The sequence below is a fragment of the Nilaparvata lugens genome, chromosome 8 (assembly GCF_014356525.2).
Source record: "Nilaparvata lugens isolate BPH chromosome 8, ASM1435652v1, whole genome shotgun sequence".
Taxonomy (NCBI): Eukaryota; Metazoa; Arthropoda; class Insecta; order Hemiptera; family Delphacidae; genus Nilaparvata; species Nilaparvata lugens.
This window is the reverse complement of record NC_052511.1, coordinates 38,750,217-38,771,194: the sequence shown is the minus strand read 5'-3', so window position 1 is coordinate 38,771,194 and position 20,978 is coordinate 38,750,217. Positions and strand designations below refer to the sequence as shown.

Sequence of the window (20,978 nt, the reverse complement as noted above, 5' to 3'; positions counted from 1 at the left end):
GCGAGCAATTTCTGTATATTTTTTATATATGGTTATTTATGTTCAACGGATCTCCAAAACGGCTCTAACGATTTTCACGGAATTTGGAACATAGTAGGTTTATGATATAAAAATTCGATTGCGCTAGGTCTCATCCTTGGGAAAACTCGCTGAACGACATTAAGAGGATAATTCATCCTTGGCTGAAACAGCTGTGGATAGTAAAAAAGTGAGTGAGCGAGTGAGTATGTGGAAAATCAAAATATCGCATCCCCGCAATTCATAAGATGACATATAGTCAGCTGTGAAATATAAACACGATCATTTTAGAGGATTGTGTTCTGTTTATCAATAAATAAGTATAACGAGATAATGTTATTCCAATCAGTTCGACATTATTCACGCTACAGATACAATGTATTCTTAGAATATTCTTTTTTCACAATGTAATCTGAGAATATTCTTTTTTCACAACCGTTTTTCAATTGATCAAAGATTTTCTACTCCCTGAATTATCTCTCATCTCTATTCATATTAGAAAAATCATTGAATTTCTCATGATAACGTGGCGTTTTTCGAGACTGACAAGCTTCAACAATTTCAATAACGTTCATCCACTTCCTTGAGTCAAATTTATTAGCTGGGAAGTACAAAAGATTGTTTCAATAATTGAATCATTCAAATGTAATCTTACATTTACTACCGTATTCAATAATACTCTTCAATTTCACTTTCCATTCCAAACTGCTTGTTAATAATCACTTTTTCAATACTTCAGTAACAACACAGCCACATAGCAGTCCGAATTCAATGAATGATAGCTACAGCTTCTACTCACATTGTGCAGCGCTTTCGGACGCCATTTTGTGTTATAACTTGAGTATTGAGAAAGTGATATTTTTATTTCTATTCAAGAGTAGCCCTACCAAAAAATTAGCCCTACCATATTTATTAATGAAATTTTCAATAATATTGTACTTTTTATTCATTTCTTAATTATTTTATTCATTTTTCCTCTCAAAAATAAATAAAGTTCAGAACAGATTTTGATAATTTACTGATCAATAACTATTGTGTTATCTTCATCATGTAAGGCCAACATCTTTCTGTAATAGTAATCAGTGAATATTTCTTTGTAAATATCAGCGTCAGACAATTTTTCCAAATCTTCTTTTGTCAAATTTTCATCCAAAACCGGAATAGATAACTTATTGCCAGAGCTTAACCGTGATTCAAAGTAGGGCTGCACATCCTCTATATCTTTATCGAGCTGCTCCATGAATTTTTCAACCTCCATTTCAAAACTATCAGTACTATTCTTATCATTTCCGCTTTCATCATCTGAGTTTTCAGCTTTTTTCTTATCTCTACTTTTCATATCCGTCCTTTCTTTTGTGAACGAAAGCGCTCTTCTATACCAACTTGTTGGATGTTGCATTTCTCTGATCCTTAAATCTTGACGCAGACTCTTCAATTTCTCTTTTATCTGCAACATCTTCAAGTTTCTCTCTTCCAGTGCGGTTTCAGTTAATGTGTTTTTGTCTGTCACTCTCTTGTCTTCTATACCCAATGCTTTCATTAGCATTTCCTTTTGTTCGGCCAGTGTTAGTTTTCTTGCTTTGGCTTTCAGTTTTTCCGGAAAAACTAGAATTCAATCAATACAGTTCATCAATAGTACAAACACAACCTTTTCAATGCACTGTTATTTGCAATCACAAATAAATTGATAATTAATCAGATATCTACTAGCATGAATATGGAATAGTGGATAAAAACAGTACTAATCATTTCATAGCAGAATTATGAATTAAGCAGAAAATATTGAGCATAGCAGATTGATTGGAATTAGTACAAGAGGCTGCTTCAACATTCACTTGACAATCGATCCTTGAAACGACTGAAATGAAAAAGTCATAACGTCTTATCAGGTTCTCATACTGTCAGTATCGCTTGAATGACAAGCTTTGATGTTATTTATAAAAAATCCTGACAGTTTGAAGTGAAACTCACACTAACTTCCAGTGTAGCTGTAAAAGTAGCTTAGAGCTCTGGAGCGTCGCAACTTTAGTCTGCTATTGCGACTCTGGTCACGGGTTTGAACACTACCTCCGTAAACAGAGCCATAGTGCATGACAGGTGGTTGATGGTAACGTCAGCACAGGTAGGGCTCCTACACCAATAAAAATCTGTGGTTTTCAGCTGATCTATATCAGCTAGTGTTTTTATTGGTGTAGGAGCCCTACCTGTGCTGACGTCACTAGAATGCACTGTGGCTTTGTTTACGGAGGTAGTGGTTCTACTCACGGTTTATATAAGAAGAAGTATATTTCATCTAAATACGTGGTTCTACTCACATTCCCACTAGCATTGGTTTATATGAGACCTTTCCTCATCATCATATAACATTATGTTGAAAAAATGTATGTGATTTTTACCCTTTGACTGAATAAAAATGACCAATGTTCATCTTTCCATTTCTCAAGTGAGAAAATAATTCACAGACTATTAAATGCAATTAATTCAATGGTAAGTTATTGAAATTTCGGTTTGATGTAGGCCTATTTATGAATATCAATCACAAGGATGAGGGAAAAATTTCAATTGTGCAACAAGAAAAAACGAAAATTTAAAATGTCTTGTTTCAAGTGTTTGGTCAGAAAATTAGACAACATTTTATAAAGTGGAGGAAACATAACTTATTTTCTGGACTATTTTAATGAATCAAAATTCGGGGGAGGAACAGTTTTGGGCTTTGCCTGTTGGTCCTTCCCCAAATATTTAATAAAATAATTGTGTATCATTGAATCAATAAAAGAATTGAGGTCAACCGGATTCAAGATGAAGAATAAAAATACGAAATAATTGGGTAAAAATTGTGATTAATATCAAGGACTTTATAATTACAAATTAAGGAAACCTTGAGCGCAGGTGAAACGTGAAAAGTATACATAGAAATAGTTGTTTTGATACAGTAATTCAATAATATTTGGAAACGTTACGGTAATCACTTGGATATTTCAGAAACAAAACAAAACAAGGAGCAATCAAAATAATATTTGAAAAATGTAATGTACTCACAGGATGGTTCAATTAGACGATCAACCTCAGGACACAGTTCGAATTTGCTGGTGATTATCAGTGGTAAAGTTGTGAGATATCTGAGGTTGATCTGGAAGTGAGGCAATTCTAGCTCCTCATAGGGTTTCCAATGTCCATCTTCGAGGAAAACCGGCTGAGAAAATACTATACCCTTTGGGATACCGTACGAACCTGTTGGAAAAATCAAGACGAGTATTATCTGATTGGAAAATTAATGAAAATAATAAGAAATAAAAAGGAGAATTCTGTGTTTGCAGGGAAATTGAGTAAAAGTACTCAGAGTATAATCTATAATAGGCTATATAATAATTGAAATAATTGGCTCATACACGTACGGGTTAGGAAATTCAAGAATAACGCATCATCACGTCTAAAATACTGGACTGATTAATAACTTAAAATTTTGCATAGATATTCTTAATTTACCGAGGATGGTTATAGGCCTATTTTAAATTCTTCAAGTACGTCAAGTTTTTAATTTGAACCTTCAATCAATCAATCCAATCAATTTTATTAGAAAAACATTTTTAAATTTTTCGGTCCTACTAAACCCGTGGGTTTTTCAGCAGGTGCCAGATCAGGAAAAAATTATTCACAACGTTAAATTAAAATTAAGTATAAATAAAATAAAATAGCTTATTTGTCGTGAATCAAGAGTAATATACAAGAAATGAAATAAAAGGATTACAATCATAATGAGAAATTATAATAGACATAATAATTAGAATAAAAATAAATAAGGAGTTAATTGAAGAACTAAAAGGGGTTAAGGAAGGAAAGAAAGAGGAATTTTTTATACAATATTAATTATTACTAAATTATTAGTCGTTCAGGCTGGCGGCAGTGACTTTACAACAGACAAAATAATTTGGAACCAGCAAAATAGGCTAATTGAAAAAAAGTTCATCGAACGCAGACCTATTAGGAATTATTTTTCAAATAATGATAATAAATATAAATTGTTTATTTCAGAGTTCTACTTATCACTGTATTTTATTCTCATTTTGATTTTACTGAATTGAAATCGAGAGCGAATTGTTTATTACATAGATCATTACATCTGTTTTTGAGTAGTCTCTTATGTTTGCAGGTAGTTTGTTGAAAAGGAAGGGTAGTATGTAGAACAAAGATCTTCTTCCATAAATATTATTAAATCGGGGATTTTGTATATTATTGGTGACCTGAAATTGTAATGGGCAGGAGGAGCTAATTTCTATAATGGAAATTATTTTTGAAATATACTATTATTTTGAAGGTTTAAAAATGTCTTGGTGTCAGGGTTTGATAAAAAATTTGTGGGGTTTGAGGGTTGTTCAAATTCAAGTTTGGATGAGGTATTCTAGACGCAATAACTTTTAGGATCCTCAACTGTATTCTCTCAACTCTCAATAATAAGTAATTTTCTGCACAATCCCATGATTCAACTCCATATCTTTTATAATGGATTTGATCCTTGCACGGGTTATCTGCTAGTAAATAATAACATATTAAAAATTCTTCATGAATATAATACGTAATTGACCAAATTATAATTTTCATGTTCCAGTCATTTTTTGAGTGATTCAAAGAACGTATCGTTGCTCACTCACAAGCATTTAATTCTTTATACTTTATTCTTTATTGATTTATACAATAGGTACATCATCAAAGTGATAGGGAAGAAAAAATAAGGTAACCTTGAGCTATTTCTCTCCCAAATTCGGATAAGGTTACACATAGTCCAAAAAAATTTAATTTAATGAATCAAATTTGTATGAAAAGATCAATTTTTATTCACCTGTAGACAAAATTCCAGCTGATAAAACTTCAGTTTTTGGTCTCTTATCTCCATCAAACCACATTTTAATAATTTCAACCGTTGAATTCACTTGTGACATATAAGGATCACAACCATAGATATCCTTTGTTGTCCTCTGAAATAAAATCAATAATCTTTTTTCTTTATGGCTACTTTTGATATAAATTAATAAAAACAATATGAAAACTTGTAGTACCCTTTATTATTTAACACTTTAAAATATTTCAACCCAAAAAGTAGCCCATTTGAGTAAAGTGTTTTTATAAAAATACTAGCAGCCAGGCTCGCCATATCCGTCTAGCCAGGGGGCTCCGCCCCCTGGACCCCCGACTGGATCGTCCAAAAGTGAGATCAGCAGGCTCGCTTCGCTCGCCTGCATTTTTCATTTGAGCTTGTTTATCATGTTAGGACGATCCAGTCGGGGGTCCAGACTAAACGGATATGGCGAGCGAAGCGAGCCTGACGGCTAGTAATATAATATTCCCAGGAATAGCTCTGATTGAAGTAGCAATGCCCAATCAATTTTTCCGCGATAAATGCATTTCAATCTTCAACTTGGTGCCAACCTAACAAAGTCAACTCAACTTAATGCCAACCTGACAAAATTATTAGTTTAGTTACCAGTTAACAACTGTTTCGAAGAGGTACTCTCTCTAGATTATAGTTCTATATTAACATATGGTATGGCCTTTTTTCAATTTATTATATAATTAAGAGAATAAGAAGAATATACATGCTAAAAGACGAACTTTAAACCCTTAAAAACCACCCTTAGAGTTAAAATATTGCCAAAAGATTTATTAGTGCGCCTCTAAAGGGCTAACTGAACATACCTACCAAATTTGAACGTTTTTGGTCCGGTAGATTTTTAGTTCTGCGAGTGAGTGAGTGAGTCAGTCAGTCAATCAGTCAGTCAGTCAGTGACTGAGTGCCATTTCGCTTTTATATATATATAGATAAATCTCAGTACCCTTTTAAATTATTTTATCACAACATATTCCGGACATTAATGCCATTTTCAAGACTTGAATTTAAAAGGGTACCTACTGAGATTTATATTTTTATTCATAAAATCAATAGCTCTCATTTTCATTCACTTTTTATTTTATTTAAATAAAGCAATTCTTACAATATGCATGCCATATCAGTTTAAAGACTGATTGCCAGTAAACAGCATTGATATTGAGAATCATCAATCAATATGAAAATAAATGAATTAACAATTACCAGTTTCGCTTTCAAATTTTGAACTATCAGTGATGATAATTTATATGATCTCAGCCTTCTCAATGAAATTTAATGTTCAATAAAGTTATGTTACATTTAATAACATTGTTTCAAATAGAGACCTATTTACCTCAATATTTATGGTTTCTTCACATTATCTCTCAAATATCTAGAAGTTAATAATATTTACATGAAAAATATCTACACAAAAAAGTGGCCTAATATATATTTTTTCAATAGACAAGAGTTTCAATATAGGAGTCAAATGCATTAATCAATTAAAATAGTAGGTGTATTTTGAATATTTTCTTGGTAACATAGTGTCTTAATTACAACAGAGTTATTATAAAGTGTTTTTTCATGGAAAACAACGTTAATTTTACAAGTGTTTGACTCTCATTTAGAGTTTATTGAAAGATGTAATTTCAAAGACGTTCTTCTCAATATTAGATTCATCGTATTTTGAGAACTCTGAGAGAAAGTATAAGATAGACAAAAATATGTACAATAATGTGAATTTACCATTCAATCATATACTTACATTTTACATGAATACAATTTTGTTAGTTAACATTAAGCCTACTAAAAATAATGATGATCCAGTAGAGTTTTTGAGTTCTATCCTATGCATTATTGGAATGTTTTCAACAATAATTTAGTTGAATTATTATAATTCGTATAACTATCATAATATAATTAGTTAAATACCTTATGTTCACCAACCCATCTCCAAATATACTCGAACGAGTGAGATCTGAAACAAAGGTCTCTCTCTTCGTTAATGATGGGAGGTGGTGGAGGCCTAACTTCGCCTTTTCTTTCTCCATCTATTCTCTGATTATTGACATCAAGAGCGGATGTAATTTGCCATAAACTGTAGTTACATTTAGTGTGACAAGTGTCCACCAACTGGTTTACACCTATGTAGCCCCACACAGGTGGGGCGAATATATTCTCTATTGGTATTCTGGTTGCCTGAAACATAATTTTAACGAAAGATTCATTGAAGAATTATTTATAATGTGATATACTGTATCTAGTATTATTCTAATTAGAATGAGAACAGGAGAAAATTATTGTGATGTCCTACATAGAACGGTAGCGCGAATATTATTTATTTTATTGGTACCGTGGGCTACCCAGTAGCGGCTCGTGATCTTTTAGCTTGGGGGTTCAACATCATGATCTATTGGGGAGAAAGGTCAAGAGGATATAGAGTATTGAGCATAAACAAGTGTAAAGGTAATCAATAATAATTTTACGGAATTATCCCCCAATGATTTTTTGTCCTGTTCATATTTTTCTTGTTTGATTTTTACTTCGGGAGTTGCTCTACCATCATGTTTTATTTTACACCTATCCTCATGGCTACCTATTTTGGGTACTTGAGAAAAAAATAATTCGTACTCTATTTATTCACGGAAGAATAACTGAAAATATGAATGTTTGGTCTATTATTAGAACAATTACAGAACAAATTGTATTTGAGTGACATTTCATTTGACTTATTTATTACTACAAAATATACCGTAGTACCTAAGTCTGATGATGACCTACACCAGGTCGAAACGTTCGTCACTGCTAATAGTAAGTGAATTTTTCACTTCATAAGTGTTTTAAAATTCAAGATTGCAAATAAAATAGATTACTATGAAAAGTTGGAAAAATGCTATTCGTCCAGTGCGATAAAACGCGACAAGATGATGTTCACTAAGCTTCACTAGAATGTATTGAACTAATATCTATAAAAATGTAGGCTTCCAATAAGAAAATAACGTGAGTATAGATATTTCAAACTCAGTTGTATCTTATAACTAAGCCATTTATATTATTTCATTCATTCCACAATTACAACATAAAATTGGAAGAGAATCAACAGGATACACCCAAAAAGGGGTAAATCCATTTGAACAAATAGATTTGTACGTCAGTGTAGAAATAATTTGATTGACAAATTGCTTACCGTGGTTAGATAAGGCAATATTTCAAGACCAAGATAATTGGTACAGGCAACCACTTGTGTTGTCTCTAAAATTCTCGAATTTTTTATGAGAGCATGCGCATTGAAACAAAGAGGTTTGATGCACGTCACGACAACTCGGGGACAAGTGATGCAAAATTTGTCAACATTTTCAGCAACTTCTGCCATCAGCTCGTAATTTCGCAACAACCACGAATAGAGTCGCTCATCTTTTCTCCTGAAAGAGATAAGATTCAATCATTACACATAACTTTATCCACTCCAAAAACTAAATTTTTCATGAAATTTACACTATTTCAGTAAATTTGTTAGCGTCTCCGATCAATGTGAATGGAAGATACGAATATTGTTTGAAATCCGCTGATGATTTTCATTCAAAAACTATAAGTTATATCATAAAGAAAAAATAATAGCTTACGGTATTTACGGTAAAGTTAGCAAAATATGCTATCTTTTCTCTGTGATCTATTGAAATCTCAAGTTCGAAAACCAAACTCAGCCTACCACTGAAATGCCATGAGCATCAAAACTTGAGTTTTATTTTTTAAATAAACATTCTGTAGTAGCACAAACAATATTTATCTCTTTCTTTCATCTGAATACTCTTCTAGTTGAGAATTTGAAAACAGCAATGGCGCTGCTACTTGTAAACTCAGTTGATATTATAACTTAGATTGCAAAAATTATAGTCACAATTATTATCCCGAATAAGATGCATATTGAAAACAAAAATAGAAACTCAAACAACTATCTTAATCTTCAAGATATAAAATCTTTGAAATGTTCTCATATTGAATCCTTTCATTTGTATTTTATATATATTTTTTTCTCAATCATTTCAATTTCTTTGTATTGTGTTTATTGTAGTTTTCTTGATTGGGGAGTATATCCCGTGTACTTGCATACTGTTGTAAATAAATAAATCCTCAGAGAAAAACATTTCTTGTGTTAGATACGGTAATTGTATAATAGAAATTCAATATTACAATAGTCATTTCTCTTGTTAAAGGATACCTACTTCAATATTTAGGATATTTCTTGAGATCGGACGAAATTCAATATTCAAAATGAGCATTCCTATTTTTTTGTATATTTTTGGAAAGAAATTCAATATGTCTTTTTATCCGTTAGGGCTACTCTTGAATATAAATAAAAATAGAAATCTAAGTACCCTTGTTAAAATTGTTTGAAATTAAATATTATAGTATGTGCAAATCGTTTGTTAGATATTTTTATGAATGGAGATTTTATACCGTATTCAACTAAAATAGGAATGATTTGGTTATTTTTATGAGCACCTTAGGCTATATATCTATAAGAATGAATATCCAATACCGTACAATATTTTTATATTAACAGTAACAGTATATTAAAATAAATAAATAGTATATTACCTCCCCGATTCTAGCATTACGACAACCAACTCAGCATTCTTCAAGGCCTCATCTGAAGTTTCTGCTAGAATAATTCTTCTCTTATGTATATTGGAGCAGTCGACGCCTTCCAAGTCCCACACGAGTGCTTTGAGGTAATCCAAAGTTTGTGGCCTCGGATCGTAGACTCTGATCTCCAAACCATTTCTCTCATACAGGGAGTCACAGAGTAGCAACTCCATGACAAGGAGAGAGGACGCTGGATTTCTCGCTCCATAAACTGTGATAATTCTCACTTTTCCAGGTGTTTTCATGTGTGTTAGACTGGTCTGAAAATGTAAATCACTTTGATAATTCGATAATATGTTTCTAATTTCATAATGATTTTTTAGTCGTTTGTGAGTTAATTCAATATTAAGTTAAAGTTGTTATTGAGTTAAGTTATTGTGTTATTCTATTCTTATTTTTTATTCAATCATCCCAAATTTAGATTTCAGGTACAACATTTTTGGACAGAAAATATTTATGGGGAGTGGAAAGTGTGACTTGATTTATTTCGAACTGATATTAATCTAATTTTGGGTGTAGAATAATTAAGGTTTAAGTAGTATTAAAGAAGACTAAAAAATCCCAACTCCACCTGATAAAAAATGTTTTCATTTCAAAGGGTTCGCATGTATTTCCTCTCCAAATTTTATTCTAATGAGTGCGTGTTATGTACGAAGGAATACATGAAAAATTAAATACAAAGTATTTTATCATGTTGAAATTCTCATGTAAAGATTTCGTGAGCTGAGTTAAATGTTCATAGAAGCCTGCATACAGTATATGTGCTGATAGCTGGGCCTACTTGATATTCAAACCATTTACTAATAATTTTGACAAAATAATTTAATAATATAATAGTTATTCAGATATTCAAAACAGTTTTTGTGACACTTATAAGATTTGAACCCGAGAAAGAGTGTGAATACACGGGTGGGAGAAGTACAGGACAATTTTGTTTCAATGAAAATTGTTTGCTTTAGCATGAAAACGAGTATTTGTATTGGAGCAACGTTTTTTGTCATTCATCATTTATTTTATATTTTATAGTGGTAAAATAGAACTAGGCTATTCACACAACTTGTTTTTTATTTTATAGGTACCATTTGATTAAGATATATCTAGCCTATTCGAGGTTGCTGAATCTGAGTTTGAAATCAGAACTCTATCCTATCGCCATTTCAAATAAATTCAGTTTTTGAGAAAAATCGGGGTGAATCATCAGTTTTTGGCACGCGTTACACTTAGAAATTATGGCTTCGTTAATTGCTGTTAAATGTATTAGTTGCACCCTACTTGAGTCTTTGAAAGCTCTCTCTTTAAAACGACTCATCAACAAAACTCAAAATAGAAAATATTTGATATAGTTTTGTTGGTTTACAACAAACACAGAGGAAATGCTATTCGATTAGATCAAAGTCCTCTGACCTCTTTCTAAAGGGAATACATTGAATAGTAGGCCTCACTCTAATCTCCAATAGATAAGATTACTGTAGCCTACAAGGCTACAGTAATGGGACAGAAAGAAGACAAAATCCGAATGCTATAATAGTCATGTTTCCAACTCTCCGTGTTATTTCGAACGTGGTTGAACATTATTTTTCCAAGCTTCAAGCACCAAGCTTTATCGTGTGAGCAATCAGTCAATCACATATCACAAGGTGTGAGTGATTTTTTGATAAAAACTGTGATTGATTGATGTAAGTGATACAAACTAACCAAAGCCGTGAGTGATTCAAAACAGTGTGTCTTGTTTCAAACTTATACAAGTGTATTATTCAACAAGTGAACTTGAAACGGTACAAGCCAGTCCAGTGTATATAAGTGAATAATATTTTGCTAGCTGGTGAGTGTCATGGATAAATCAGAAGCTTATTTCATAGGGAAAACAGCAAATATTCTTTGTAGATTGGCGGATCTCGTAGAAAATGGAACTATCACTGAACAATTAAATACATATCGCAAAGGCATGGTTGCAGGACTATATCCATCGGATATAGAAGAGGTTCTTCCATATCTAGGAAACAATCCAGATGGTGACTTTGGACTTGACGAGGCACGCAGTCCTACAAACACAGAAGATCAAGTCAACTTATCTGTAGAATTTAAAAATCGGTTTCTATATCTGTCAAAAAACAACATCGATTATGATTGCGAATTTCAAGTTTATTCACACTTTGCTGTGACATTTTTTGAAGTGAAAGATCCAGTTACATTTAAAGCACACAAATTTCTATTTGCTGCGGCTAGTGAAGTTTTTCGAGGAATGTTTCAGAAAACAGGCAATAGTGGAACACCAAAACGTGGTAATGGTAGTAGAAATTGTAGCAGAAATATCAAACCAGATGATATTTTCATAATTAGAGACATGGAAGCAGACGGTTTCAAAAACATGAGGCACTTTATTTATACAGGTGAAGTAACTTTCTCATCGACATTAAACGCGTTGTCAACGTTTCTGGCTGCTCGAAAGTATATCATTCCAGCTCTTTGCAAAGAATGCATCAATTATATGGTTAAAAATATTAAACGTGAGGAATTGTTCAATCTTTTCCCTTCAGCCAATGCTCTTAAAGTACAGTCAGAATTTGAAGAGCTTTTCAAGAAGAAAGAGATTCGTTTTGCTCAAGATTTTGAATGAAACGAGCACCTACCTATGCGATTGGCTATATCGACATATTTTATCAATATTTTTTATAAGTACATCAAAAAATAATATTATTCTCTAAAACAAAAATGATGAATTATATATGATGATTAATTATGGTTATCTCTTAAAATATAACATTCATAACTGTTTACCTTATACTTACTACTCATTTTTAGTACATTCAATACGCACGGTACCGTAACCAATAGAAATCTCAATAAATTTTGGTTAGGGTAAGTTGCCTATATATTATTATGAATAATAAGATTAGAATATAATTTGTTTTTGGTTATCCACATTTATTAATCTTCTGTATTATATTCCATAAATTGGTAAACAGAATCTAATAATGTGCATATTGCTCCCAATAAAAATAATATTAAATAATTGATATATGGCAATGAAAAAGTTATTTCCACTATTCTTTGATATTTCTCCTATCTTTAAAGAAGTAAATAGGATTTAAGATCGATATGAAACATTTTTACTAGAAAAAGCAAAATTATTTGACAGTAACTTAGTTTGGAAGTCAACCACTTGATACGCAGGTACGTATTGAATTTTACAATAATAATATTCTACAACACAGTAAATTGAAAAAAATCCGGGCGGTTAGTCGACGGAGCACCTCTCTGTAGTACTGGCCGTTCACAAAGAGTTTGTGTCACCCGGCCATACTGTAAACAAAGAGTTTGTGCCATCCGGCCAAACTGTAAACGACCAGTACTACAGAGAGGTGCTCCGTCGACTAACCGCCCGGGTTCATCGAGTCCGTCCGGGGATTGCCGATTCGTGGATCCTCCATCACGACAATGCTCCGTCGCACACCTGCCTGCTCGTCACTGAGCAGTTGGCCAAACAGTCGAGGGTAACGTTGCCACATCCTCCTTACAGCCCGGATATGGCACCACCGGACTTCTTTTTGTTCCCCAAGATCAAGAGACAACTTAAGAGGAAGCGGTTAGGGACTCTGGAAAACGTTCAACGTGCTACGAGGGCTCTAGACAGCATAGAGGTTGCCGACTTCCAGGGAGCGTTCAGGGATTTGAAAATCCGGTATCAGCGTGTTATCGACTCCAATGGGGACTACTTTGAAGATATCTAATGAAAAATTGTACATATTTTGCCCATAAATCATTTCCTGAGGTCAGTCCGGTTACCTACTTATTATACAGACTCTGTGTATAATATCAATTAAGAATGATGATTAGAATGAAACTCGATTCTTGAATTCACATTATTCGAATCAGACATCTATTAGATTATCAAACTGTACCTTATTGGGCATCAGTACTTGATCTGGAGATAAGATGCAGGTTGTTCCAAAATTGTCTTTGCAATAGTTCAAGAACTCCCTTTCTCCTCCAATGTAGATTGGACAATTGCCTATTTCATGACAATCTTTCCATATCAGAGGACTCTCAGAGTGATTGCAGTGTAACACAGGTCCCATTTTTGTTAAAATCTCCTGTAGATCAAAATAGTGAGATTGTTTGAAGATGAAGAAATTAATTAAAATTTAATTACAAAGATTATAAATTATAAAACAACATTTGTTACGGTATATATGTAACTATCCAACTCAATATTAAAGATAGGTACTATAGTAGCGCAAGTTTTACTTAATAAAAAAATTGTTTACATGTGTTACTAAATTTTTACAATTCATGGTTCGGTTGCATTTATTAAATTTTACAGTGATAGTTGCTTATTTATGATTTTTTTTTTGCTTTTCTAATTGGTTTTGTAAGATGGCGTCATTCAATACGGTAGAATAGAGGTTGTATACGTGTATCAGTTGTCATAAGTTTTATAGACTCATGACACATTATCTTAAAGATTAGAAAAATAATATGATAAGAGTTGGTTAGAGTACAGTCAACCGCACGAAAATAGTCCGATGAGAGTACATAGGAAATGTTGCCAAATAAAAGCTGATCAACGTTGTTTATAGCTTAAATGATTTAACAGCATTATTATTAGCAATTAATACTTTTATTCCCACTTAAAACTGTAGGTCCATTCATCTCTCTCATTATCATCCGTTTCATTACACACGCACAATAATCCTAGAGCTCATGTAGGTATCACCCTCAGCAAAAAAAAAAAAAAAAAAAAAATGCACCTGACGAATTAGTAACGTTCATGGGTGCGGAGCTAAAGGAGTTCAAAGAAGGGCTAAATTGTACTAATTTTGTGCGGTTGACTATAGATAACAGTAAAAACACTTAATATTCAGTAAACACTAAATAGTGTTTGGTAAAAGTTTGATTTACCTCTTACATTGGTTAGCATTTTCAAGAGATCTACAAATTAATCAATGAAAATTTAAATTATCTATTTAAAAGAGATACACAGTTTTCATGAACACTTTCATTTTATGATAATAGTCAAAATAAGCACCTGTAACTAACCTTGTACTCATTTTCTGAGAACGCTTGACATTTGATTCTGATATCTGAGAACTGTTCAGCTAAATGTTTTGCAAAATATTCTGCAGTTGCATACTTTCTACATCCAAACAATCCAATAACAATGTAAATCGACATTATTTCATTTGAAAAATCGGCCGAATTGACTTTCAAAACACAGAAAGTCGACTATTTGAACGTCACTCAAGTTTCAGATGAAACATAGGAGCTTTCAATGCACTGATCATATAACATGTGATTTGTCAATTAGGTTATAAGCACGGTGTTTAGATGAAAATACTATGATGATTTCTTCTTCTATAATAGGCCTACCGTGGTTATAAGTTCTACATGGTGGGATTCACTATCAGTCAGTATTTTTACTTTCCTTGCCCTATTACCATAGGTAAGGAAAGTATTGCTTTCCAAAAAAATTAAGGTACCCTAGTTTCATGTTTTCTATACGTTTCAAGGTCCCCTGAGTCCAAAAACATGATTTTTGGGTGTTGGTCTGTGTGTGTGTATGTGTGTGTGTGTATGTGTGTGTGTGTATGTGTGTATGTCTGTGAACACGATAACTCCATTCCTAATTAACCGATTGACTTGAAATTTTAAACTTAAGGTCCTTATACCATGAGGATCCGACAATAAGAAATTCAATAAAATTCAATTCAAGATGGCGGAAAAAATGGCGGATAATTACTAAAAAACCATGTTTTTCACGTTTTTCTCGAAAACGGCTCTAACGATTTTCTTCAAATTTATACCATGGATAGCTATTTATAAGCCCTATCAACTGATATGAGTCTCATTTCTGGGAAAATTTCAGGAGCTACATAATATTCTTGAGAAAAATGGCGGATAATGACTAAAAATCCATGTTTTTCACGGTTTTCTCGAAAACGGCTTTAACGATTTTCTTCAAATTTATACCATGGATAGATATTCATAAGCACTATCAACTGGCATGAGTCTCATTTCTGGGAAAATTCCATGAGCTCCGTAATATTCTCGAGAAAAATGGCGGATAATGACTAAAAAACTATGTTTTTCACGGTTTTCTCGAAAACGGCTCTAATGATTTTCTTCAAATTTATACCATGGATAGCTATTCATAAGCTCTATCAAATGACATGAGTTTTTTCTGGGAAAATTGCAGGAGCTCCGTAATATTCTTGAGAAAAATGGCGGACAATTTCTACAAGTTTGTTCAACACACCTGTTTAATTAAGTAGAGCTCGTCTGACCTTTGCATGGGGAAATTCATTCACCAATTCATCAATTCACGGGGACTGAACTCTTTTATGTTCGCTAGACCACTCATACGTTCCTGGGACATTGTTGATCTTAGAAAAGTCTTCATTAGCTCGTGGTTGGAAAAGCTTTTTATACAATTTTACTATTCACATTTGATATTTTAAATTTATTATTTATTTGTATTTTAAAATTTTCCGCTCCTTAAAATTTGCCGCCCCCAAAATATGCCGCCCTGGGCGGCCACCCGGTCCGCCCACCCCTGGGGCCGGGCCTGATAGTTGCTTATTTATGGTTTTTTTTTTGCTTTTGTAATTGATTTTGTAAGATGACGTCATTCAATACGGTAGAATAGAGGTTGTATACGTGTATCAGTTGTCATAAGTTTTATAGACTCATAGCACATTATCTTAAAGATTAGAAAAATAATATGATAAGAGTTGGTTAGAGTACAGTCAACCGCACGAAAATAGTCCGATGAGAGTACATAGGAAATGTTGCCAAATAAAAGCTGATCAACGTTGTTTATAGCTTAAATGATTTAACAGCATTATTATTAGCAATTAATACTTTTATTCCCACTTAAAACTGTAGGTCCATTCATCTCTCTCATTATCATCCGTTTCATTACACACGCACAATAATCCTAGAGCTCATGTAGGTATCACCCTCAGCAAAAAAAAAAAAAAAAAAATAAACCTGACGAATTAGTAACGTTCATGGGTGCGGAGCTAAAGGAGTTTAAAGAAGGGCTAAATTGTACTAATTTTGTGCGGTTGACTATGGATAACAGTAAAAACACTTAACATTCAGTAAACACTAAATAGTGTTTGGTAAAAGTTTGATTTACCTCTTACATTGGTTAGCATTTTTCAAGAGATCTACAAATTAATCAATGAAAATTTAAATTATCTATTTAAAAGAGATACACAGTTCTCATGAACACTTTCATTTTATGATAATAGTCAAAATAAGCACCTGTAACTAACCTTGTACTCATTTTCTGAGAACGCTTGACATTTGATTCTGATATCTGAGAACTGTTCAGCTAAATGTTTTGCAAAATATTCTGCAGTTGCATACTTTCTACATCCAAACAATCCAATAACAATGTAAATCGACATTATTTCATTTGAAAAATCGGCCGAATTGACTTTCAAAACACAGAAAGTCGACTATTTGAACGTCACTCAAGTTTCAGATGAAACATAGGAGCTTTCAATGCACTGATCATATAACATGTGATTTGTCAATTAGGTTATAAGCACGGTATTTAGATGAAAATACTATGATGATTTCTTCTTCTATAATAGGCCTACCGTGGTTATAAGTTCTACATGATGGGATTCACTATCAGTCAGTATTTTTACTTTCCTTGCCCTATTACCATAGGTAAGGAAAGTATTGCTTTCCAAAAAAAATTAAGGTACCCTAGTTTCATGTTTTCTATACGTTTCAAGGTCCCCTGAGTCCAAAAACATGATTTTTGGGTGTTGGTCTGTGTGTGTGTATGTGTGTGTGTGTATATGTGTGTGTGTGTATGTGTGTATGTCTGTGAACACGATAACTCCATTCCTAATTAACCGATTGACTTGAAATTTTAAACTTAAGGTCCTTATACCATGAGGATCCGACAATAAGAAATTCAATAAAATTCAATTCAAGATGGCGGAAAAAATGGCGGATAATTACTAAAAAACCATGTTTTTCACGTTTTTCTCGAAAACGGCTCTAACGATTTTCTTCAAATTTATACCATGGATATCTATTTATAAGCCCTATCAACTGATATGAGTCTCATTTCTGGGAAAATTTCAGGAGCTACATAATATTCTTGAGAAAAATGGCGGATAATGACTAAAAATCCATGTTTTTCACGGTTTTCTCGAAAACGGCTTTAACAATTTTCTTCAAATTTATACCATGGATAGATATTCATAAGCACTATCAACTGGCATGAGTCTCATTTCTGGGAAAATTCCATGAGCTCCGTAATATTCTCGAGAAAAATGGCGGATAATGACTAAAAAACTATGTTTTTCACCGTTTTCTCGAAAACGGCTTTAATGATTTTCTTCAAATTTATACCATGGATAGCTATTCATAAGCTCTATCAAATGACATGAGTTTTTTTCTGGGAAAATTGCAGGAGCTCCGTAATATTCTTGAGAAAAATGGCGGATAATTACTAAAAAACCATGTTTTTCACGATTTTCTCAAAAATAACTTGACCGATTTTTTTCAAATTCATACCCTGTATAGTTATTTATCAGCTCTATCAACTGGCATGAGTCTCCTTTCTGGGAAACCAATGGGGGGTCCACCCCATCCTTGGGAAATGGACTTAGTAACCTCCATCTCGTGCATGAGGTAGGTAGGTAGCGCAGTTCATAAAAAGAACACATAGTCGAGATATTTCTCGTAGAATTTATCTGTAGAACAGCTGTTTTGACGACTTTAAAAAATGTCGACTGAAAAAATCATCGAATTTCACAATTATTCACACAAAGAAAAAGTACTCTGAAAACAATTATATATACATATATACAGAAGTCTGATCGTAGTTTCAAATATGAGCAAGGAAAGTTGTGTGAGTGTACCACAAAGATTTTTTGTAAATACAGTACCGTGTATAACGACAGCAACGCTTAAGTACCATCCAAACAATGATGATAGTTTAAAGCAATGTACCTAGAATACATACATAAATACAATGTATTCTAGAAAATAGAAAGAAAAATTAAAATCTCAGTACCTTTTTTGAATTATTTAATCACAACATGTTTTAACATTGATGCCATTTTCAAGTGATATCTATTTTCTATTTTTATTACAAGTAGCCCTATACAGTAAAGAGATAAATTTATTCTAGGTACATTGGTTTGAAGTAATTCTCACTGCATTATAGGAAGCTTTTAAGCAAAGCTTGGTTCACCCGATATAAAATATGAAAAGGGTGATATGATTTTTATTTTGAATATGTGTATATAAAGAGTGAGTCATGTGTAAGGGAACCCTCCAATAAGTTGGAGACTGTAGATATAATACTGTTACTTTCAGGATAAGTTATTGGTCGAATACTCTACCTTTTGACGTACAACTGAACTTCACCCCCTCATAGGGAGGTGACTTAGTGGTTGTAACTCAAATATTTTAAATGTAAACACCCATTGTGTGATAGGTAGGGCCACATCATTCTAAAGGCCTTTTTGAAACAAGAAAGATGGCATCAATAAAAATGTTCTATGATACTTGTATAAAAAATGGCGGCTGATTAAAGTTTTAGTTTTTGTTTTGAAGAAATGAGGGGCTGTAACTCAAATTTTAAAAGTTTAAACACCCATTGTGTGATACATAATTTTAAAGGCCTCTTCGAAACAAGAAAATGACATCAATAAAAATGTTCTATGATACTTGTATCCAATCATTTCTTTAAAAACTAAAACTTCAATCAGCCGCCATTTTGTATACCATAGACCATTTTTATTGATGTCATCTTTCTTGTTTCAAAAAGGCCTTTAGAATGATGTATCACATAATGGGTGTTTATTTAGAATATTCGAGTTACAACCACTAAGTCACCCCCGGTTGAAATACAGTTGTACGTCAAAAGGTAAAGTAGGCTATTCGACCATTAACTTATCCTGAAAGTTACAGTATTATAATTATCTACAACTTATTGAAGGGTTCCCATAAATATGACTCACTCTGTCTGTATTCGTTCAACTCATATGTAGTGTGAGCATCATCTGAATCAAAGCACCCCCTGCACACAGGGCGGGACATTAATGTCGGCCATTACTTCCCAAAGTCATCACACAGGGACAGAGTAGCAGCGGCAAACGCCTTCTCACAGGGCCCATAAACATGATTTTAATAACCGCACGAAAATAGTCCGATGAAAATTGGAAAAGCTGGTACCCATCAACCCCCCCTCCCACACTCATAGACATTGCCAATTCGTCAAATGTATTATAAAAATATTAATCAATTTTCATCTGTCTTGAAAAAAGACCACTCCTGCACTGATTACAGAATGCAAAGAATCACTTTTCCGCACTAGTGCGCAAAGTATTACTTTGCGTACGATACTCTTAATACTTTGCGTATTACCTTGCAACCATCCCAATCAGCTGTTTTGCATTGTTAGCGTGTATTTTGAATGCAAATTTGTTCTATCTATATTTTTTCTGATTTTCAAATAAATAAAAATGAGAACTCATTAAATTATACATTTTGAATATTATTAATTATTTAAAATATTTTTTTCATTCATAAATTGATTGGTTGAAAAATTATTTAGAAATTAAGATTTACTTAAAATTATTCAAATTTTCAAATTAATTGGATAAATTTAATTTCTAATTTGAATAAATTATCGATTAGCCTATTAATTTTCAATTGGATTTTCAAGTTTTAAATAAATTAAAGTTGTTATTAATAACAAAATTATACATACAAACATTATTTGATGGATTTCAGCCATCATTTTACCCATAATCAACCACTTTTCACATTCAATGTTAACTGTAGGAAAATTTAATGTGAATACGTGCGCAAAGTTCCTCTGCTGCACTCAAGAAACCATTCCGCCTTCGCCTACAGCTCGTGCGTAAACGTTTCTTTCGGTGCAGCAAACTGTCACTTTGCACACTAGTTGCACAAATAACTATTTTGTCAAGTGAAATTTGAATTAGGCTATGATTATGTCATCTTGCTTTCAATATTCACGGACGTTTCATGACTGGTTGTAACTGGCAAAAATGCAATACATTCAATGTAATTTACATGCAAGAGTAAATATTATTATTTGACGACATTGAATCTACTCTCATCGGAATGTTTTCGTGCGGTCTACTTGAGTGGTTGGCGTGTATTGACTCTGTGTTCAGGGGGCTTTAGCGATTGATTCTCGTACGAAAACGCATCCATTTTGCGCCGGTCTGATTGACACTGAATCCAGCTTAAATTCGCACACACCAGTTACAGTTATAGACCGGAGCAGTGAAAATATTATTTCCATAAGTTCAAATAGGCCTATTCATGGCTAGACCGTGCTGAGTGGGAACAGCTCGATCAGAACTCATGGAAAGTAAATGTTCACTGTGCCGGTCATTTTCTCTGTCACTGATATCTGGGAATCCACATTTTTAGCCAAGGT

General features: G+C 33.0%; 1 protein-coding gene across 5 annotated transcripts; it reads right to left on the bottom strand.

Moving 5' to 3' along the window:
* Positions 1-932: 932 nt before the first annotated feature.
* LOC111050327 (putative malate dehydrogenase 1B) lies at positions 933-17,011 on the bottom strand. 5 transcript variants are annotated; one of them, XM_039434705.1, is made up of 8 exons: positions 14,567-14,808; positions 13,429-13,620; positions 9,479-9,786; positions 8,067-8,301; positions 6,812-7,078; positions 4,856-4,991; positions 3,058-3,249; positions 933-1,623 (listed from the first exon to the last, which is right to left on the bottom strand). In XM_039434705.1, the coding sequence occupies exons 1-8, from the start codon at positions 14,699-14,701 to the stop codon at positions 1,034-1,036; spliced, it is 2,055 nt and encodes a 684-aa protein (XP_039290639.1). In that variant the 5' UTR covers positions 14,702-14,808; the 3' UTR covers positions 933-1,033. The 5 variants fall into 5 exon arrangements, with proteins under 5 accessions (XP_039290639.1, XP_039290640.1, XP_039290641.1 ...); XM_039434706.1 differs by lacking the exon at positions 14,567-14,808 and adding an exon at positions 16,807-17,011 and having other exon boundaries at positions 958-1,623; XM_039434709.1 differs by lacking the exon at positions 933-1,623 and adding an exon at positions 1,684-1,876 and having other exon boundaries at positions 14,567-14,763.
* Between the last annotated feature and the right edge of the window lie 3,967 nt (positions 17,012-20,978).

What these genes read in the sequence shown, in the direction of transcription:
- LOC111050327 (XM_039434706.1), bottom strand. Translation starts at nt 16,941, where the DNA reads ATGTCGATTTACATTGTTATTGGATTGTTTGGATGTAGAAAGTATGCA. An exon ending in AAGTACTGATGCCCAATAAG is followed by an intron (nt 9,787 to 13,428) that starts GTACAGTTTGAT and finishes TTACATTTTCAG; the next exon opens with ACCAGTCTAACACACATGAA. An exon ending in AGCTGGAATTTTGTCTACAG is followed by an intron (nt 3,250 to 4,855) that starts GTGAATAAAAAT and finishes TTTTTCCAACAG; the next exon opens with GTTCGTACGGTATCCCAAAG.